The sequence below is a fragment of the Ailuropoda melanoleuca genome, chromosome 8 (genome assembly GCF_002007445.2).
Source record: "Ailuropoda melanoleuca isolate Jingjing chromosome 8, ASM200744v2, whole genome shotgun sequence".
Lineage (NCBI taxonomy): Eukaryota > Metazoa > Chordata > Mammalia > Carnivora > Ursidae > Ailuropoda > Ailuropoda melanoleuca.
In genome coordinates, this window is record NC_048225.1 from 36,374,280 (window position 1) to 36,397,222 (window position 22,943).

General features: G+C 36.8%; 2 protein-coding genes across 8 annotated transcripts in view; one reads left to right on the forward strand and one right to left on the reverse strand.

Moving 5' to 3' along the window:
- Positions 1-1,005: 1,005 nt before the first annotated feature.
- ANKRD49 (ankyrin repeat domain 49) lies at positions 1,006-7,042 on the reverse strand. The gene is made up of 3 exons (XM_002929794.4): positions 6,904-7,042; positions 3,746-4,100; positions 1,006-2,512 (listed from the first exon to the last, which is right to left on the reverse strand). The coding sequence occupies exons 2-3, from the start codon at positions 4,001-4,003 to the stop codon at positions 2,042-2,044; spliced, it is 729 nt and encodes a 242-aa protein (XP_002929840.1). The 5' UTR covers positions 4,004-4,100; positions 6,904-7,042; the 3' UTR covers positions 1,006-2,041.
- Positions 7,036-22,943, forward strand: part of MRE11 (MRE11 homolog, double strand break repair nuclease) — a 79,584-nt gene continuing 63,676 nt past the window's right edge. For 2 of the 7 annotated variants that reach the window (XM_011237896.3, XM_034666151.1), the window contains exons 1-5: positions 7,036-7,174; positions 7,953-8,080; positions 9,937-10,069; positions 14,622-14,782; positions 21,961-22,048. In XM_011237896.3, the coding sequence (XP_011236198.1) occupies positions 8,061-8,080; positions 9,937-10,069; positions 14,622-14,782; positions 21,961-22,048 (402 nt within the window). In that variant the 5' untranslated portion in view covers positions 7,036-7,174; positions 7,953-8,060. The other 5 variants (XM_002929795.4, XM_034666150.1, XM_011237897.3 and 2 more) reach the window with 5 other exon arrangements.

Sequence of the window (22,943 nt, forward strand, 5' to 3'; positions counted from 1 at the left end):
GGGATTTCTCTTAAATGTGGAGTTTGCTCCTCAGTTCTGGTTGAATGATGAGTGAAACCAAGGGAGTAGTGAGTCACATCTCAGCTCCTTATCATAAATGAGGAGGCCTCTTTGGTCCCTTAAGGGGAAAGCTTACATCAAATCATGGATGCAACTCACTCCAAAGTAAGAAAGGAGCCATGGACTCTGTGACTTTCAGGTAAGCAGGTAGCTTGTTTAGCAGTCTGCTAGGCTAGGTGGGGTCCTATTCTATTGTCATTGCCTGTCAGCTGTACCTGTCATTTGGTATCCCTAAACTGGGTCACCTTTTTTTTTTTTTTAAGAAAGAGTGTGCATGTGCACACACATGGGAAGGGGGAACGGGCAGAGGGAGAGGGAGAGAATCTTGAGCAGTCTCCACACCCAGCACAGAGCCCCACACAGGGCTTGATCTCATCTCCCTGAGGTCATGACCTGAACCAAAATCAAGTCAGGTGCTTAACCGACTGAGCCATCCAGGCACCCTGGGCCCAACACATTCTGCCAAATCCCTTGCATTATAGACACTGATACTGTGAAACTGAGGCATCCCCTAGCCAGAGATCACAGAATTAAAGCTCTCCTAATTCTTGAATCCTGTTTGTCATGATGATTCAGTTCATACATTAACTTTCGAGATGATTCAATTTTTTTTAACCCCAAAACCACAGAACATATTTGATTAAATAACATTATTAGTTAGTCTAGAGTTACTGGATCACATGGGCTGGCTCCAAAAGTCAAACCTTGGTGAATATGTAACTGAAGAAAAGGCCCATTGGTTTAGTTTCCTTCCCATAGCATGTCAGCTCTGATAGTAAGAGAAAACCGTTTGGGAATAATCACAGAGAGGCTAGATAGTCAGTGGGAAACTCCTGCTGGAGACAGAAAGTAGTTGCTCAATCAATGTACGCTCAATGAATACACAGATTATGGATCCGAGGAAGACATGTGCTGGTAAAAAAAAAAAAAAAAGAATTGGTGCCATTTTTGTTGTTCAAAACTTTTATTTTTTTTTTTCTGAATATTTATGCCTGTGTCACCATCCACACTGTGGCTTTTTATAGCCTGAGCCACTTTGTGGTTCTAGCCCCAATATAATCACCATCCCTTTACTGTTAGAATTCCTTTTCCCTTGTCTCTTTGCCTTTGTACGATTTGTATAAAAGGAGGACCTTGGAAAATCAATACTTCCTGTGAACTAGAGAGACCATCTGAGCAGTGCCCCGAAAAACAGGATTAGGCAGGTAAAACCAGTTGGCGAGCAGATATATTAGGATCTCTTGGACCAAGGTAGAGTTGTGTGCATGTCTAAAAGGTCATGCTGACTCACCAATGGAAGAAGGATCATGTGGGTTGACCAGGGTGAGGTAGGACTGTCCACAGGATTGTGTGAACTGTGGTAGCGGAGGCAGTATATAACATTCACGGATTAAACTCTTCAGCTGACTACTTTGCTGAAAATGGTCTATGCTCTAAAAGACAAAGATCTAAACTTTTTAAATGTTTCTTTAAACTTCTGACAATTCAAGCCACTAATAAGTTAGTTCTGATGGTTTAAAATGAAAGCAAATGGCTACAGTGATGTAGAGATGGCTGAACTGCACCAGTATACTTGAGATTTTTAAATCAAATTCGAGTTACCTCACCTTATAAAAATACATGTCAATATACTAAATACTCCACAAAGATCCAGGATGGGGGATATTTAAAAATACACTTCTCTTGGATCAGCACCAAAAATATCATTAGTTTTCTGTACAACCCGTTACAAGTTTTTGAGTATAAGTGTGTTAAAATTATTTCTGATAAAAATTACAAAGTCCACATAGATCGGCGAAGATATATCCAAACAACTTTCAAATACATTTTGACATCAAGGTTAGGCATTTCACCTGGAAGGGCATTAGAATGTGTACCACTGAATTTCTATTGTAAAACTTTTGATGTCAACTTTGTATCATGGGGCTATTTCCTATCTCACACAAAGGAGGCACTGGTACTTGGAAACTTAAGAAAATTATTAGAACCGTTGTGGCTGAGGTGAAGAATTTGTGCAGCCTTCCACAATTTCAAAGAGGTAGTGATAGATACTTGTTCGCCTGGCAATATCAAAGGCAGTCTCTTCCAAGTTGTTCTTCAGACCTGGTTTGATGTAGCGGTTCATCAGGAGAAGCTCCAGGGTATCTTTGCTGTCCCTGTTCCCGGCAGCGAGATGTAAGGGCGTCAAGAGGCCTTTTGTCTGGGCGTTAATATCTGCGTCATGCTGGAGTAAGAAAGAAGCTACTCTGGTATTATTCCACTTACAAGCACTGTGCAAGGGTGTCCAGCCATCCACAGTCACCGCGTGGACATCTGCCCCTTGGGCAATCAGCTCACGCACCACATCTAAGTGTCCACTGTAGGCTGCTCGATGAAGAGGGGTATATTCATCCTCATCTCTCGTGTTCACATGAGTGGCCTTTTCGGACAGTAGTCTCCGCACTGTAGTAAGCTGAGAAGGAAAAGGGATCTTTTCAAAACCCAACTTGACCCAAAACAGTAAATGAAGAAGATTAAACTGTCTAGTGGTGGTAAATTTATTTAAGTTCCATAAAAACTTAGCAGATGACTTTAAGAAAAAAATGATTTAAGATTTCTTTTGGGGGCAGAGAGGGCCACAGACTTAAGAATGAACAAGTTAGTGTTGATCACACTCTTGCTTCTAAGAATGTGACTCTCTGAATATCAAATATCAATATTGAATGTATGACTACCATACATTTACTCCTGGTCCAATTAAGGCCCATTGCATAAAAGCTTTAGTTCTAGATAAGTAATACAGACTATAATTGTATTTAATATTTTATACTTCATTAGTGAAAACATAATAACTGATTTTTCTACAGTAGGATTATCGCACCAATATACATAGTACATAAAACTTTGAAAAATAAACCTCTTTATCTGAAGAATACAATGGTAACAAGGAAATCTAGAGAGTAAGCTCAATTCCTTCAAACTAAAACAATTTTAGAAACATGTTTTCAGGAAGTGATTTTTCAATTTGGTCGTTGGATCTCTGGTGGGATGCAGTATATTCCTGGGTGAAAAAGTTATCCAAACATGCAAGACTTTTTAGGTATTAATTTACTACCACTGACATGGAAGAACTTAGTAAAATGTACACGTGGCTGAGTGGGAAAAATACATTTGATGATGCTACTTAGATGATATTGGGCAAATTAATATTCCTGAATCCCATTTTCTTAAACTGTAAAAGGGAAGAATATTACTTATCTTGTGGGGATATATGAGGATTAAATCAAATAATGTAGTAAAGCACATGGTATAGTCGGTATTCAAAACAACATGTTAATTCCCATCCTCCCTCTTCTAAATGATAGTTGTCTCTAGGATGATCTTAATGACTGAATATAAACGATTTAAAAATATAGGTGATTTCTTGCTAACTTTATAATTATCCCTTAAACTTCCAAATAACACCCAATAATATGCTTTGTGACTTACTATGTCCTTTCATGGACATTGCCTCATTCGATCCTCAAATCCTGTATAAAAGATACAGGTATTATCATGGCCACTTTTATAGGTAGGAAAATAGAGGTTCAGGAATGGTAGGATTGCCCAAAGTTACAAACCAAATAGAGGTTCAGGGACATGTCTTCTGGCTCTGAAGCCAATACTTTTCCTACTATATGATGGTTTCCTCTTTTTTTTTTTTTACCCGATTTTTTTCCGCAGCCCAAAGAAGCAATTTGCTTGGATCTTTCTCCATCTTTTTTTCTTGCAATTGATACCACTCTTCAGTTTTTTCATCTTGCTCCTCGTCTTCGTCAGAATTCCCTACCCAGAGACTTTGGGTACCAGTGGGAATAAGGTGTCCATGTGTTTCCAACAATTCAAGTTGGTTAAAGTGTTCAGAAAAGTCCAAGGAATTTTCTGGGTCTGGTTTTCTATCATCATTTACTTTCCCTTTTTCCATTTTTACTATCACACTAAATACAAAACATTTCAAATGCCAGGGTATAAATAATCTTTCTAGAGATGAATTATGTCTGCTGTATTTTATCCATCAAGATCTGGAAACACAAACACAAAAATTATTAGCAAGACAGTAACTGTTTATCAACAGCACAGATAAATCTTGCAAACATATACAATAAACCCTGCTAAACTTTTTGGTTTTATTGGTAGTCTTTACATTCTCTAAATACCAGAGCTGAGATTTGTTATCTACACCTTTAACGGTTAAAACTCCTTATTTTTTTTTGTTTTGATACTATTGTATTATACTAAGAGTGATAAATGCAGAATTAAAAAGACAGGCACATTCATGATTTTTATAAACTAGACACATAGATGATGTAGAGCAGAAACAAAAACTTTTAGTTTCTAATAAATTACTTCAAAGAATCAGGCATTCTTAGAGATGGGATAGCCCCAAGGACATCTGTGAATCAGGCATTCTTAGAGATGGAATAGCCCCAAGGACATCTGTACAAATCTCTCATCAATGCAGATATCTTCATTATAACATCTATAACTATCCTATTTCTACTTTAATAATTTCAGGCTTGGGAAAATTCATGGCTTTAAAAAGGAGTCCCATTCATTGATAGACAAATAATAGTTCTTAGTTGGCTTCTTGCTTTGAACTGAATTTTGGCTGTCATTCACTCCATTCAACAAATACAAAAGGATGCCTGGCCTGTGCCAGTCTTTGGGTATTGGGGTTCACTAATGAACAAGATCCATGTCTTAGCCTCACGAAGGCTATTTAGTGGAGGTGACTGCCAACATTAGCAAGATCTGTGCTACAACAGGACTTCGTCCAGATACAATGAGTATACAAGAGGGTTATAATTAACCCAGTCCTAAGGGATTAGAGAAGGCTTCTTGAAGGAAGTGACATTTATTCAGCTAAGCTGCCACATTAATTTAAAAAACCAGTATCAGTTTAAAGAGTTACACAGCTTATTAAATCTTAACCAATTTTTAAAAATGCAAATAACTAACAAGTATCTTTAAAAAATACCATTTCTCAGGCTCCCAATTATACTTGTTGAAATCTTATCAGCCTTTCAAGGCTCTTCTCAGATGTTATCTCTTTCATTAAGACTTTCTTTGAACTTCCAAATTAGATTTCTCTCTAGCAGCTTTTTTTGTTCTACCTATTGTCTTATTTCAGCACTAATTATTTCCTTAGATGATTATAAGCTTAAGGATAGGGACCGTATTTAACTTATATTTATATCCTGCTTATACAGAAGGCATTAATCAATATTTGTGGAATCAAATTTAATTAAAGCCCTATCAATTGATTTTGTCTGGAATGGATTCTGAGAAGTTCCAGAGTTAGTCTTCCCTTAAGATACTAATTTCTTTCTAATTTCACAAGTTTAATAGTATTCAATCCTAATGAGGCATTAGATTTTATTACTAGTGCCAAAAGTACTAACCTTAAGTTTAAATTTATCACTCATGACTAATAATGTCTCTGGGCCTGTTACTTCATTGTAAAATGTAATGACTGTACTAAAGGATTTCCAAGTCCTGCCCAGCTTTTCAGAGTCTACTGAGACCCCATCAGAATTGCTTTATGTTTTATTAGTTCTCTTGGAATTTTCACTTTTTATTATTGAAGTATTGTTGATATAGTGTTAGTTTCAGGTGTACAAACACAGTGATTCAACAATTCTATACATTACTCAATGCTTACCACAGTATACTATATTACTGCCTATACTTAATGTATTATTGACTATATTCTCTACACTGTACTATTCATCTCTGTGACTTATTTATTTTATAACTGGAAGTTTGTACCTCCTCAAACCTTTCACCCATTTTGTCTATTTCCCCACCCCTCTCCCCTCTGGCAATCACCAGTTTGTTCTCTGTTATTTATGATCTGTATGTAGGAACTCCTATTGGGGTTCTCATTTTTTTTACTATCAAGCTATTCCCTGAACCTTGCAACACAAAAATGATCACATATCAGTTCATTAAACACTCTGAACAGATACCATAAAGTTCATTTAATTATATCAAATACAGAACCAATAAGGCACATATATTATCATCCCCTTTCCTTTCTATAAAACTCCCCCCACTTTTTAAAATAAATTCTGAATTTACTGCTCCAGATACAATAACTCACACACAAAATTTCTTTTTTATTTTAGACAGATTTAAAGAGTCTAACCTAGGTGCATCTCCCTGATTCAGAATTTTAAAAAATCGATTAAGATTCTTACTTGACAGTACTCCACCAGGAAGAAAATAGAGTATTTTTCTTAAAAGAAGACATTTCGACAGAGATCTAACTATGTCGACGCCTCACAAGTACTCTGTGACAGATGTGGTCATAAGCCCCATTTTACAGGCGAAGGTGCAGAACTTCGGACATATTAAAATGTGCCCTAGATTAGGGACGCTTCAATGGAACTAAAAGGTCAGATTTTGTAATTCAAAAGTTTCTTTTTTCTTTTTTTTTTTTTTTACTGTACTGTATCTTATGGCTATCATCACAAAGCAATACAGACGTGCCAACCCCGGGATCCAGGGGTGAAAATAAGGGAAAGCAGAGAGAGTAAAAGGGTCCGAATGCTCTAACTCGGGGGAGTGGGAATGAGGGAGAAGGCCCCCAGTCCCGGCCCTCTGGCACCGATTGGTCATTTCCCAGGCCCGGAGTCGCGCCTGCGGCCTTCCAAACAGCCAAGAGTGGAGAAGCCGCTCCAGCCCTAAGCCGGACCCACGACGCGGCCCGAACTGCAGGGCTCAGCCAGGGTCGACAGGTGACCCGCCCCCTAGGGCCCAGTAGTTTTTCGGTGGCGCGAGGGGACCAAGGATCGCGGTCCGGGACAAGCAAGAGCTACCCACCTTAAAGAAGGGAAACACCACCGTCGCGAACCTCGCTTCCGGGGTCGTCCCTCGGCTTCTCAGGATTGGCTCCTGCTTGAGGGCGGGGTGTCGCCGCTTCTTTCCCGGATCCCTCATGGCATTCGGCAGCCAATGAGAGCCGAGGAAGACTTGAAGAGCACGTCATCAATGAGGTATCGCGAGAGAAAGAGCTGCCTTTTTTTTCTTTTTTCCTTCTCCCGCCTAATTCAGGTTTATGGCCCAGCGGGTTCTCGACACGCAGGTTTAAGAGGTGCTGTTGCTTTTTTTCTCACGAATCCCGCTCCTTTTTCCCGGGTAAAAGATTGCCTGGGGGTCCGGTGAGAGCGGGGGGCTTTGGAGAGTGTAGGTGTGGGGTAATTTAGGAATCGTACCGCCTCCTCTTTTGTGAGATCCCGGGCGGAAGCCCTGAGTAGATTGACTCTTTGGAAAGAATAGGACGGGTCGGCTAAGTCCTTGAGGATTCTGGTTCTGGCTTCAAAGAATCCAGTTGTTGGGGGGGGGGCGGTGTGTTGAGGCTTAGAATCTGGAAGGAACCAGGAGTCCGAACGTGAAAGGGGTTGTTTCCCCAAATACCTTGGCCATTTCCACTTGTCTAGAGGGCGCCGGGCGTTCTCCGCGGAGCACGTGTTTCTGTTTATTTACACTACTTTTAAAGGTGGGGCCTTTCTCTTTTCCCAAACTGGACCATTCCTTTTAAACAGTCTTGTGGTTGAGCAGGAAATACGGGATTTTCTCCACGCTCCAGGGTAGCCTTTGCTGCAATTTAAACATTTCTGCACATTCAGAGTTGTTTGTGTGTTAAACCGGAACTACTGGATGTGACCCTTTCTGTCCATTTATCTAATAAACATTAGTTTCCCATAGTTTAATCGTAATGGTGAAACTAAAATGGTACTGGAGACGTGCTGTTTTCTATTGTGAGCTCTTAAAAAATAAAAATACAGTAGGTGCTTAGATGAAAATGAGATTCCTAAAATTGATTAGTTTTTAAAATAATGTGTTTTACAATAATGTAATTTTGCTTTTAGAATTTGCTAGAATTTGGAATCGAGTGAGTTTTCTGACGTATTTGATCACACCACCCGGGAGTACTTGGAGAGAAAACTGGTTCCCGAGGAGCTGGACTGACCACAGAAATGAGTCCTGCAGATGCGCTGTAAGAACTTGTCTTCTGGAATCATTTTTGTTGCTTTGGATTTCTAAGGCCCAACAGCTATGATCCCCATGAACGAAAACTTATTTTAAAAAATTAGCAGTAAATAGCTTGCCTGTGAACAGAAATGTTAGTCATCAAAAAGAATAGATTGTTAGAAAATTAATATTATATGTTTACTGACTAAAAAATAATATACAGCTGTAGATTGAGGCCTTGCAGTAATTTGGCATATTACTGTAGTATATAAGTTTATATTCTAAGATTTTGTCTTAAAATATTGAAGCTATCAATATTCTTGAACTTTTGTGAGGACGTCTTACTGGTCAATGCGAACCTATTTAAGCAGATTTTTAGAGTAGTAAATTGCTCTAGCATTGAATAAATTGGAAATGAGTTTGAGTAAAATGAAAATCAAAGAATCAGGAGTTATGTGGAAAAAGCCTTAGACTTAGAGTCTTTCACCCTGATTTCCTTGGTTAATACTCTGTCACCAAGTTCCTTGGTTAATACTCTGTCACCTTGGGCAGGTTAGCAATTCTCTGAAACTTACCTCAATTTCTTCACTTTATGTATGTAATTGGAACAAAATTGCCTTTCTCAGGTTAATTTAGATGTTTAACTGAGAATTCATTTGAAAATATTTTATAAATTGTTATGGAAGCATAGGGTAATGTGATCTTGAAAGTATTCCGATCAGCCTGTGTGTATGTAGCAGTTAGAACTGTGTGCATATATGTCATTTTTGAAGTTTCTGAAGAGAAATCTTTTCTGGAAAAATCTCACATATAAAGCTTTCGATTTTGGAGATATACATGAAAGTTTTTTTTAAGTTTGTTATGCTTTAGTGAAAATAAACCAAGTGGTTAAATCCTGTTTCTTCCACTTAGTTGTGTGATAAATCATTTAATTTCTGTTTAGTTTTCTCATATTTCAGAGATAGTAATACCTACTTCTTTACATGTGGAAGTTGAGATGAGATCACAGGCACATAAGTGTTTTAAAGAAAGGTTTTTTTAAATTTTAAGTTTTTATTATTTGAGAATGAGAGCTCCGGTGGGGGGTGTGGGGGGGGAGAGGCAGACTCCCCACTGAGCAGGGATCCCTGGGGCTCAATCCTGATCCCAAGATCATGACCTGAGCTGAAGGGAGACACTTAACTGACTGAGGCACCTGAGTATTTTAGAGAAAGTTAAAACTTTCATTAAACTGAAGAAGGTATTAATAACTACTACATTGCTACTTCAACTGAGAGTACCTTTGAATACTACCAAATTCAAATGGACTTGTAAATAATTCTGTTTTGTTACTTGGCCAGATTTGTTAATGAAACACTGACTTTGTATAGGGAATAGAATCAAGCAAGTGCCTTCAGGGGCTTGAATGTAAGTTACTAGTTTATTGGGATAAAATCTACTTATAAAGTAAGAGGAGGGGCTTTTTAAATTAATAATCAACTCTGATTTTCCTGGAAGAGTACAAAATAGATAAATAGCAAGTTTAGACGTGGGGTCAAATCCTCTTGGGATTTTGGGACGGAACAGAATTGGAAAACAATGGAGATTTTAGGTCCAGGGTCCAAAGGAGTGTATAAAACTGGAGTTGTAATAAGGTTATACTTTTTTGAAATGAGTCACAGAATCTTTTTAAAGTTCATGTGTATTCTGTTTTGAATTAGTTGTAGGCAAACTATGTAACGTTGTAGATCTGTTGAACGCTTCAAATTTTCAGACCTATTTTAAAGCTAGAAAAGTGACTTCACTGTATAACTATTATTATTAATCTTCTAAATTTAGGTTTTAATCTGCTTGAGCAATTTTTAATGAATTATGTGAAATGTTTGTTCTTTTTTTATATAGTGATGATGAAAATACATTTAAAATCTTAGTTGCAACAGATATTCATCTGGGATTTATGGAGAAAGATGCAGTCAGAGGAAAGGATACATTTGTAACACTGGATGAAATTTTAAGACTTGCCCAGGAAAATGAAGTGAGTTTGGTTTACATTTTTTAAGTTTCCACTGTGCTCCCCTCGTCAACAGACTCTTTTCCTTTCTTAAAGTTGGAGGTTTGTTTATAGGCTCATGTGCTCACATTGCCTGGTTAAATACCAATATACTATAAACGCAAAGCAGATTTTAAGTGCGTTGTGACCTTAATTCAGGTAGGAGCTAGTTTGTTAGAAGTGTGTAAAAATTTACACGTATTTATGGGGTGTTTACTAAGTGCAGGATCCTCTGGCAGTTTCTGTTTGAAATGGAAAGATGACTCATAGTTTTTGCTTTCCAAGAACATAGAGGATACCGGTATGTGAGATAAAATGAACGTCCATAATGCTCAGATGCAAGGTCTTATGTGGTAAGAACCATAAGAAACTTACGAATAGCCTTTCCAGGAGTTTAGAGGTAGAAGAGATCACATATAGAGGATAGCAAGATCAGTTTAATGAACGAGGTGGCACTTAACTGGGGCTTTGAAGGAAGGGTAGGCTTTTGATGGATGAAGACCGTAGAAAATGTACATTTCACAGGAAGCAGGAAGAAGGGCATAGAGGTGAGACAGTAGGAGATCTGTTAGGGGTACAACAGGTCAGTTTGGCTCATTAGTAGTCCGTATGTTAGCGTGCTGAAAGACTAAAAATGTTGTTTGAGCTGCATTATGGAGGGCTTCAAATGCCAGATTGAGGAGTTTGTACCCAATTCAATGAAACATCTTCTGGCAACAGGGTATAGCATGAATTGGAGACCAGACGACTTTTTTAAAGTAAAGGCATGGGATGAAAAAGAGGAAGTGAATACAAGAGGTATTTAAAGATTGGATTTGCATACTTGAGGGGTAGAGTTGAGGGAAAGGGGGAGGACAAAGTAGAGTATGTTATATTTGGGCGGATTGTAGTACCAATAATAGGAATACCTTCTAAATAAGGGAGAGGTACTTCTTTATGTGGGAAGGTGACGAATTCTGATTTAGACCCTTTGAGTTGTAGATTCCGATAGGACATTCAGGTCAACATTCCAGCAAGCCAAGCCATTGAAATGACCTGTTGGACATTTCAGGAGAGAGCTTGGGAGTAAAAAAATGCCTAGCACTTGCAAATTAGTATCTTCAACTTTGACTTTTCCTCAGAGTTTTTTTCAGTTTTTCTGTAAGTCCTTTGGTTCTTCTTCCAGAATGTATATGGAAACTCTGTTTCTGTGCCTATATGTTTAGCCCAAAATATTATCCTATTTTGCTGGACTGCAGTAGCTCCCCATTGGTCTTTCTCTTGGCATTCTTTTTCCCTACATCTATTCAGCATAGCTGCCCAAGTGGACTTTTAAAAACATCAGTCAGATCATATCACTCTTCTGCTTAAAATCTTCAAGTGGCCTTCTACTGAATCTAAAATAAAATTCAAACTACAAGGCTTAACTTGATCTGGCCCCTGCCGGGAGACTTGTGCAGCTCTGGGTTGTTCACTGTGCTCCGTCCACACTGGCATATTCTACTCTGGGACCTTTGCATGTCTGATTCTCTCTCTTTGGAGCTCATTTTATTTACCTTTTTGGAGAGGTCTTCCTGGATATCTCCAAACATTTCAATTACTCTTTATTTTCTTTCATAACACCATCTGAAATAATATGTTGAATTGTCTACTTGTTTATCGATCTTTTCCACTAGAAGGTCAGCGTGAGAGTGAAAAATCTTTTCTGCTTATTCATGCTGTATCTTAAAATCCAGGAAGGATCTAGCAAGCAGTAGGTAACTCCTAAAAATTTGTTAATGAATGAGGGAATGTCTATTACTATCGCCTTTTAAGATGGCTTCCTCCTTCCCTGAGGGCAGAGAAACTTGCAGCTAAAGAAGGTCTGTTTCCTGCTAGAGAATCATGTTTTCTTTCTTCTCTTAGGTACTAAATACTTCTTTTCCTGAGCATAACCTTCTTTCTTGTACTTTGTCCTTTTGCTTCCCTTCTGTTTCCTTGTTTCCCTTCCTATATTCATTAATTTTAACATTCCCCTCCCGAACAGCCCCATGCTGGTACTTCCAGATGTATATTTACTGTTACCCTTAATTTGTATTTAGTATTTCTTATTATTGAAATCTAAATTTCTCCTGACTTTAAGTCCCCTATTTTGTGTGTCTATGCCACTAACTAGCCTTATCTCTACTCCTTGATTCCTTGGATTTTTTNTCCTTTGATTTTTTTTTTTTTTTTTTTTTTTTACTTTTAATTTTGAAACAATATCAGTCTCACAGAAATGTTGCAGTAATAGTACAAAGAATTCCTCTCCTTACCTTTCACCCAGATTTTCCTACATTTTACCACATTTGTTTTATTCTCTCTCATTACATATACACAGGCACACTTTTTTTCTGAACCATTTTTTTTTTAAGATTTTATTTATTTATTTGAGAGAGAGAGCGTGAGCTGGGGTAGATTTTCTGAACCATTTGAGAGTAAATTGCATGTATAACCACAGTACAGTTATCAACACCAGGAAACTAATATTGTTTCAGTACTGTTACATAATTTTAAGATGTTGCTAATTGTCTCAGTAATGTCTGTTACAGCAATTTGGGGGCAGGATGGTAGAGTCCAGGTCCCAAACTAGGATTACATTTTGCATGAAATTGTCATGCCTCCTTAGTTTCTTCTAATCTGCCTTTTGTCAGTCTGCCTTTGTCTTTTCATGACCCTGACATTTTTGAAGAGTTGAGGTTAGTTATTTTGCAGAATATTCTTGAGTTGGATTTGTCTGATATTTCCTCATGATTAGATTCACTTTTGGCAGGAATACCACAGAAGCAGGTTGTTTCCTTTTCAGTGTTCCCTGGAGTCACAAACCAGCTTTTAAAAATAAAAAAAAAATTTTTTTTTTAGTTTGTGGTAAATACAAATAACAAAATTTACCATCTTAACCATTTTTAAGTGCACACTTTATCAGCATTAAGCACATTCACATTGCTGTGTACCCAACCTCCGGAATTTTCATCTTGCGAAAGTGAAACTATATCATTTAGATCACTATTCCCTCTCCCCCTCAAAATGTTTTTGTTTTGTTTTCTTTGTTTTTTCCTACTGTTGTGATCATTTCCTTCCTTAAATCTTGTTCATTTTTGAAGACCTAGCTTAAGTCCCACATTTTCATTACAGCTTCTCTGACTACTGTAGGATGGAAAACTTTTCCTTTCTTTTCTTTTAGGTTCTTGGGCTGGCCTAATAATTAAATTGACATAAGAGACATGAACAGGAGCAAAACAAATTTTGTATGTACAGGATTTTAGACTCCCTGACAGTCAGGTAATTGAGGCTTACTTATATTGCCATCCTAAGCTAGACTCCCAGGCAGGTAATTGAGGCTTATTTATATTGCCATCCTAAGCTAAGGAGAAAGGGGGTAGAGGCCTGGGGCTTTAAAGGGGAGGAAGATAATTCATAGGAAGATGGGAAGAGCAAATGTTTTCCATACCATGTAGAGAAGTCTCTTGGATATAAAAAGTTATCTCTGATAATAGCTGTCTTCCTGGTATGGGCCCCTGTCTAAATTCTTTCAGGCAGTTAAGGGGGGTAAAACAATTAAAAAAAAAAAAAAAAGCTTTTCCTGAGTCTGCCAAGTCTTAACTGCCTTTAGCTCAAAGCAGTCCACATGCCAAAGTGCCTCTTTTGGGGGTGCTGTATTCCTCCCCCTTTCACTTCTGTAGCCCAAGTGATCTGTACTGCTGGGTTCTTTTGTATAATTAAGAGTTGTAATCAAGTTTCTTTAGGTAGATTATACACTTCTTGAAAGTGTGAGTGTTGGACTTTTTCTGTGTAATTTCTTGCTTCTCTCTTGTTTCTAGAATGCTGTTCCTTAAAGTCTCATTTATTTTTTATAGTGCAACTCTGATGCCACCGTGTTGGCATATCCCTTCTGGACTCCCTGCCCTCAGATGAGGTTTTTTTCCCTTCAGTTAGAATTGATTGTGATGTCTTTGCTGCTCCTGGTGTGTTTACATATCCATTCTGTTGCATGTCTGAATTTGACTCAACATATTTAGGGAAGAGATTGTATTTTATCCATCATTTGTATCCTCAGGGCCCAGTACGGGGAATTGCACATTGTCAGTGTTTAATGAGGGCATGGATATCATCTGTTTTGTAGATTGCTATTTCCTTAGGTGCCAGTGCCTATAGGAGCCCTAAATAATTGTTGAATGAATTGAATGAATAATCTGAATTGAATTGGCTATCCTGTCCATAGGTGCTGTTAAAGTGCTAAATTTGTTTGATTTGAATAACAACAACAACAACAGAAATAATGATCACTTCGGTAGCATGAGTCAGAGGTTTGGTATAATAATTTGAAGGTGGCGTTTTTTTGAAGGGTGGCCTAGGAACCTGAGTTGGAGTCAGATTAATCAACAGCTGGCAGGCCCCTTGAATAAATAAATTATAAAACTTTAAATCTCCATACACAATAGTATCTTTTATGAGATTTTTTTTCTACCTCTTTAATCTGTAGTTTTGACATTTTTACCCAGAAAACATACTAATTTTTACACTATTTTCTGTTGATTAGGTGGATTTTATTTTGTTAGGTGGTGATCTTTTTCATGAAAATAAGCCATCAAGAAAAACATTACATACCTGCCTTGAGTTATTAAGAAAATATTGCATGGGTGATCGTCCTGTACAGTTTGAAATTCTCAGCGATCAGTCAGTCAACTTTGGTTTTAGTAAGTAAGTATATTTAAATGCTTAAGTGAATGTTTCCTTGTGTGTATTTTTTGTAAAAGACACCTTAACAATTAGCCATTTCACTTTTACAAAAAGCTATTTTCATAATAAGTGTAATTCTTTGAATTTTCTGTACATCATTGTACTAATTTGTATTTCCCTAATTGTGGGACTGAGTATCTTCTCACATTTTTATTGTACATTTGGGTCCTGTTCATACCTTTGCCCATTTTAAAAATTGGGATTTTTGTCTTTTCCTTTTGAATGTGTAGAGGTTATTTATATATTCTAGAGATTAAACGTTTGTTAGGCCTTTATTTTTTTTTTTTCCAGTCAGTGGATTGTCTTTTGACTTTTTTTATGGAGACTTTTGTTGACAAATATTTAATTTTAGTCAGATACCTCATTTTTTTTCTCCTTAAGATTTGTACTTTGGGGACTGACTGACAATATCCACCTAGAACCCCATGTTGTAAAGATAGTCTCATATCTTTTCTTAAACATTGTACAGGATACCACACTGCACGTAGTTGAAATGTTCTCTCAGTCTCCTCAGACTATGCCAGTTTCTGTCTTTTCTTACCTTTCATTTCCCTGCCAATTTTGAAGTATACTGGTCAGCTATTTTATATTTATAGACTGCCCCTCAATTTCGGTTTTTCTCATGACCTAGACCAGGATTGTGGGTTTTCGGGAAAGAATATTCCACAGAGGTGAAGTGCCCTTCTCACAGCATATCCAGAGTGTATGCTGTCAGCATGGCTTATTACTGGAGAGGATAACCTTGATCTCTTGATTAAGGTGGTGTCTGCCAGGGTTCCCTGCTATCAAGTTAGGATTTTTCCCTTTTCATACACTGTTCATTAGAAATGAGTTGCTAAGTATAGCCCACACTCAAAGAGGAGAGGGATTTAAGTTCCACTTCCTAGAGAGAGGAAGTGGGCATATTGAAACTACCATAGTCATTAGTAATTATTTTGAGGGAGATATTTTGAGGCTGTGCACCTATTCTGTATTTCCTTAAAGTTTGTCCACTATTTTAGCATTCATCAGTGGTTCTTGCCTATAGTAGTTATAACTGTGGTGTTTTAATGGTGATTTTCCGTTTCCCACATTTTTCCTACATTTATTAATTAGAATTCTTCTGTAAGGAAGATTTGTCCCTTATCCCGCATTTGTTAACTTATGTACTCAGCTGTCTATCAGTACGCACTTATTTATTTGCTTATATCAATATGAACCCATTTTTTTCCTTTGGATTATAATTTAATACTGTTGTAACCTATTTTGTTGCTCAAGTGATTTGTTCTTGGTTTAGCCATTGGGTGCTTTTTCAGATGGGCTCCTATCTGCTTTTGACATACCCTCATCCTTTCCCACTCTTACTTTTTGGTGCTAGAAGATGCTCCAGGCTAAATTTTTATTTTCCCTTCCCTAGCTTTAGACCCATCCATTTCTTCAGAGAGCCCTGGTTCCATTGGAGAATGATATTTAAAAGCCCAAATCTAGATGCTGGGCTTGCACATTGCTATTATCTTGTCACTCCATCTAGGCTCTCTCAGTCCCCAGAGCTAAGAAATACATGTATATGCACTAACCGATGAAAACAGACCTATCCGTATTTATTTATCTATCTATATTTTTAAAATAAGTTCAGGTTAGGATGTAAATTTTTAGAGATTTTTATATGTAAGAAAATGGCTATATTTAACTTTACTCTGGATTGATAATTTGGTTAGTATAGAACTGGATTTTAAAAGATTACTGTAATTTTAAACATATAGCCTTGTTTTTAGGAATTCTGATCAGTATCTTTACTGTCTTCTATTCAGATCTAGAACTTGAGTGTTTTCTTCTTTCTTTCATCTTATTTTTAAACTGTATGCTATTTTTAAACTGCTCCACCCACCTTTGCAACCTGTTTACCTATTTCTTTGCTCACTGTTGTTGCTTCTTCTATTTCATTTTTTTCTCTGGCTTCTGTTTTCTTCTTTCTGAAGTACAGTTTTCAGTACTTTTTTCATTGAGTGTCAGTGAGTCCTAAACTCTTATTTTTGGTTGCTGTTGAGAAGTCTGCTATCATTTTAGTTGCTGGAAAAGTAGTATAACAGTGATTAAAAGCATAGGTTCTGGTATAAGACCATCTGAAGTTGTGTCCTGGCTTTGCTGTATCTTACTTTTATAATTATAAAATGGGAAAACAGTAGTGGTGATCTGACAGAGTTGTTGCGAGAAGTAGTTGAATTAATAAGAAAATTGCTTAGAATAGTAACTGGCAGAAAGAAAACACTAAGTTAAGAAAACTTAACTATTAAGTTTTTCTAATTTTCCTTAGCATTTCGCAGTCTTACTATGACATATATATCTGTGGATTTAGTTCTGATTGTTCTGTTGGGTATCATGCATTTCAATCTGAGGATTTTTTTTTAAGCAATTTTAGGAAATTTTTATTCATTACATTTTCAGACTTTATTTCCTGTTCTTTCTTTTTTTAAATATTATGTATCTCTCTTAACCTTTTTGTTGTATTGTCCATTACTTTATCTCTTTGTGCTGTATTCTGAATAATTTCCCCTTCTTGCTTACTAGTTCATATAGAAAAATAAATAAGAGAAAAAATAGAGAAACTGAAAGACTGCTAAATAATGACTAGCCTCATTAGATATGAAACTGTATTATTCCACATTAACAAAACGAAGGATAAAAATTATACAATAATCTCAGTAGATGCAGAAAAAGCATTTGACAAAATTCAGCATCCTTTTATGATAAAAACTCCCCCAACAAAGTGGGCATAGAGGAAACATATCTCAGCGTAATAAGAGCCATATATGACAAGCCCACAGCTAACATTATATCTGGTGGTGAAAAGCTGAAAGCTTTTCTTCTAAGATGGGGAGCAAGACAAGAGTCCCACTCTCACCCCTCCTATTCAACATCATTTTAGAAGTCTTAGCCTGAGCAGTTAGGCAAGAAAAAGAAATAAAAAGCATCCAAATCAGAAAGGAAGGAGTGAAATCATCTCTATTTGTAGGTGACAATATTATATATAGAAACCTGAAAGATTTCATCAAAAAACTGTTAGAACTAATAAATGAATTCAGTAAAGCTGCAGGATACAAAATCAGTATACAAAAACCAATTGCATTTCTATATACAATGAATTAACAGAAAGAGAAATTAAAAAAATAGAAGGAAAAAAGAATAAAATACCTTAGGAATACATTTAATCAAGGAGGTGAAAGGTCTGTATACTGAAGGGTATGACATTGGTGAAATAAAGTGAAGACAAAAAAATGGAAAGATAGTCTATGTTTGTAGATTGGAAGAATTAATATTGTTAACCTGTCCTTATTACCCAAAGTGATTACAGATTCAGTGCAATTGCTATCAAAATTCTAATGGTATTTTTCATAGAAACAGAACAAACAATCCTAAAATTTGTGTGGAACCACGAAGGGCCCCCCATATCCAAAGCAGTTTTAAGAAAGGTAAAGGTGGAGGGGCGCCTGGGGGGCACAGCGGTTAAGCGTCTGCCTTCGGCTCAGGGCCTGATCCCGGCGTTATGGGATCAAGCCCCACATCAGACTCCTCCGCTATGAGCCTGCTTCTTCCTCTCCCACTCCCCCTGCTTGTGTTCCCTCTCTCGCTGGCTGTCTCTGTCAAATAAATAAATAAATAAATCTTTAAAAAAAAGAAAAAAAAAAAGAAAGATAAAGGTGAAGGCTGATTTCAAACTATTACAAAGCTCTAGTAATCAAAACAGTGTGGTATTGGCATAAAAACAGATATATAGGTCATTACAACAGATTAAAGAGCACAGAAATAAACCCATGCATATTTGGTCAATTAGTTTATGACAAGGGAGCCAAGACTGTACGATGAGGAAGAACAGTCTCTTCAATAAATGGTATTGGGAAAACTGGACAGCCACATACAGAAGAATGAGGCTGCCCCCTCTTTTATACCATACGCAGAAATCAACTCAAAATGGATTAAAAACTTGAATATGAGACCGTAAAACTAAAAGAAAGCATGGGGAGTAAGTTCCTTAACATCATTCTTAGCAGCGATTTTTTGAAATTGACAGCAAAAGGAAAAATAAACAAGTGGGACTACATCAAATTAAAAAGCTTCTGCACAGTAAAGGAAACCATCAACAGAATCAACCTATGGAATGGAAGAAAATACAAAGTCATACATCTGATAAGGAGTTAACATCCAAAATATATAAAGAACTTACATAACTCAATAGCAAAAAAAAAAAAAAAAAAACAAAATTCAATCCAATTAAAAATGAGCAAAGGAACTGGCTAGACATTTTTCTAAAGAAGATCTACAAATAACCACAGGTATATGAAAAGGTACTCAAAATCACTAGTCATCAGGGAAATGTAAATCCAAACCACAATGAGGTATCACCTCACACCTGTTAAAATGGCTGTCATCAAAAAGATAAGAGAGAACCAATGTTGAGGATGTGGAGAAAAAGGAACCCTATGCACTGTTGGTGGGAATGTAAATTGACTAAGCCACAATCGAAAGCAGTGTAGTGGATCCTCAAAAAATTAAAAATAGAACTACCATATGATCAAGCAGTCCTCTTCTGGATATGTATCCAAAAGAAATGCAAACAGGATCTTGAAGAGATAATCTGCATCTCTGTGTTCATTGCAGCATTATTCACAGTAGCCAAGATACGGAAACAACCTAAGGGCCTATCAATGGATGAGTGGATAAAGATGGATTAAGATGATGTGGCATGTATATATGAACATGAAATATTATTTAGCTGAGAAAGAAGGACATCTTGCTGTTTGTAACATGGATGCACCTTGAGAGCATTACGCTGTGAAATAAGTCAGACAAAAATACTGTGTAGCATCACTTAATGTATGGACTCTAACAAAGCTGAACTCAGAAACAGACTAGAATGGTGGTTAACCGGGGCCAGGGCTTGAGGGAAAAGGGGAGATGTTGATCAAAGAGTATAAACTTTCAGTTACAAAATGAGTAAATTCTGAGGATCTAATGTACAGCATAGTGATTATAGTTGGTAATATTTTATACTTGAAAGTTGCTAAGAGAGAGTAGATTTCAAATGTTCTTGTCACAAAAAGGAAAGTGACATGATGCAAATGTTAGCTGTAGCGGTTATTTTGCAATATATGTATTTTAAATAACACATTGTATACCTCAAAGTTATACATTGTTGTATGTCAATTATTTCATGATAAAGCTGGAAAAAATACAATGCTGCGGTAATTAAAAATGTGATAAGACTCACGACTCGACAGGCAGATAAGAGAAAGAGTATAGAGCTTCCAAAAATAGCCTCAACACATGTAGGAATTTAGTATTTGGAGAAGGTGGTGTCTCATATCTCCAGGAAAAATATGGATTATTCAATAAATGTACTAGAAGAAACTGTTAGTTATTTTTTAAAAATTTAGATGTGGGAAAGGCCTTTCTGTGTATGATACAAACTGAGAACCCGTAAAAGTAAAATTGATGTTTTTCTTTGTAAAAATAAATTTGTGCTTGGCAAAAACTGCCTGAAACAAAATGAAAAGTCAGAGTTCGACTAGGAAGAATATTTATAACTCGTTGCAAATTAAGGTCTAATTTCCCCAATAGATAAATAGCTCTTTCAAATCAATTTTAAAAATCCAAGAGTTAATAAAAACGTAGGTAAAGAATACGGATATATAGTTCACAGGAAAAGTGTCATTTAAACGTATAAGAATATGAAAAATACAAAACAATTCATAAGAAAGATACAAAATTAAAGTCTATTGAGATATTTTTCTCCTGTCAGATTGGCATAGATCAGTGATTCTCAATTCTGGTGCACATTGTAGTTACCTAGAAATATTTTTTAAAAATACTGATGACGGTCTTCAGGTCAATTACTCTCTGAGTCTGTCATCAGCATTGTTATATCTTAAAAGATTCCTAGATGATTCTAACATGCCACTAGGGTTTAAAACCATGGGCATAAATTTAAAAGCTTGGTAACTTACTATGTAGATAGAATAAAGGGAAAAAGTTGTCTCTCATGAATTGCTGTTGTATTATGTGTAAATTTGTCCAACTTCTATGGAGGGAATTGGCAGTATTTCCAAATTTACAACTGCATGCGCATCCTTTGATCTAGTTCTCTTCTAGATATTTTCTTATACTTGACAAGGGCAACTTTGTACAAGATTACCCATTGTAGCATTATTTGTAAAGTAAAAAAACTGGAAATATTCTAAATGTCCATTAGTTAGGTGACTACTTAAACACATTATGGTAGTGCATTCAATTGAAGTACTGTCCTGCCCAAGAAAGCACAAGGAACCTTTTTATGTACTGATACAAAATGGTTTCTAAAACATGTTAAATGAAAAAGCAGGGTACAGAAATCTATATTGTGCTACCATTTGTGTAAGAAGGAACGAGATGCATTTATTTGCTAATGAAGGTATAAGATATTATTGCAAGGATACACTAGAAGTTGCTAATTGCATTTGCTTCTGAGAAGAGGAGCTGGATGATTAGGGGTAGGAGTAGGTGGGAGACTTGTAAATTGCACAAGTAGTCAGTGATAGAACTGGAGTTTTGGGGCGCCTGGGTGGCACAGCGGTTAAGTGTCTGCCTTCGGCTCAGGGCGTGATCCCGGCATTGTGGGATCGAGCCACATCAGGCTCCTCCGCTATGAGCCTGCTTCTTCCTCTCCCACTCCCCCTGCTTGTGTTCCTCTCTCGCTGGCTGTCTCTATCTCTGTCAAATAAATNAAAAATTAAAAAAAAAAAAAAAAAAAAAGAACTGGAGTTTTGAATCTCGGATTCCAAAGTGGATGTTTCCTTCCCTCCCCCTTCTACAAATAACCTCACACAAAGGTTTTCGAAATTCTTAAGGCTTTTTTACTCCCCATTAGTCAGGTGTACCTATCTTTCATATAACTCACAAATACCGTATATTACAGTGTTTTCTTTAAAGTGTAATACTTTGAGATAGTTCAAACTTGAAATGAATTGTTGCCTGGCATTTTATTTCTTTAAAGCTCCAAACTAGTGGTCTTCTGCCAATTTATATCATCCAGTTTGCCCATAATTGCATTACTTTTTTAGAGGAGGATATCGGGAAAAACAGCTTTTGTCTTTTATAGAAACATTAACTTTTTTTTTTTTTTAAAGGTTTCCATGGGTGAACTACCAAGATGACAATCTCAACATTTCTATTCCAGTGTTTAGTATTCATGGCAATCATGACGATCCTACAGGGGTAATTATTGGGTTCTTACATTACAGTTTGTTGTCACTTCAGTTTGTGGAAAGCATTCTTGTCCTTCCCAGAAATCTTTAGTCAGATTGAGTCAGAAAGTCAAATTGACTTTGTATCATTCATATAAGCTTTTATACTGCTTTTTGGATAATTTTTAAAAATCTGGAATAATAATTGGTGTGTGAGGTATGCTTTTATTTCATTAGTGCTGAGGTTGACAATAAGTAACCAGGAGTAGGAATAAATACCTAACATTTGTATAAAGATTTATAGTTTACCTGGTGTTTTTGTATCTTAGCTCAAAATCTTAGCTGTAGGAAATGATTTCTCATCAGTAGTTTCAAATCTAAATTGGATCATCTTATTGCCTGTTTGATAGGGAAGGTAATAATAGCGGTCCTGCACTTCAAGTATTTTTTTGTTTTATCTGATCATTAATACCATAAATCATAAGCTATGTAGTTTTTTTCCCTGCATGGCTTAAGAGGTCTGCTTAACATTACAAAGCACATATTTCAGGGCTGGTTTTTATTTATTTATTTATTTTTTAATGCTGGCCTTGACCTGAGCTGAGATCAAGAGTGGGACATTTAACCAACTGAGCCACCCAGGTGCCCCTGGTTTTTGTTTTTGGTGGCCAAGACATCATAAGTTTTGTCGTTTTTTTTCCTTTTTTTTTTTTTTTAAAGATTTTATTTATTTATTTATTTGGGGGAGAGAGTGTGTTAGCATGAGCAGGAGGAGGGGCAGAGGGAGAAGCAGACTCCCACTGAGCAGGGAGCCTGATGTGGGGCTTTATCCTGGGACTCTGGGATCATGACCTGAGCCCAAGGCAGACGCTTCACCGACTGAGCCACCCAGGTGTCCCACATCTTAAGTTTTTTTTTTTTTTTTT

What these genes read in the sequence shown, in the direction of transcription:
- ANKRD49 (XM_002929794.4), bottom strand. Translation starts at nt 4,003, where the DNA reads ATGGAAAAAGGGAAAGTAAATGATGATAGAAAACCAGACCCAGAAAAT. An exon ending in GGGCTGCGGAAAAAAATCGG is followed by an intron (nt 2,513 to 3,745) that starts GTAAAAAAAAAA and finishes TTTCCTTCTCAG; the next exon opens with CTTACTACAGTGCGGAGACT.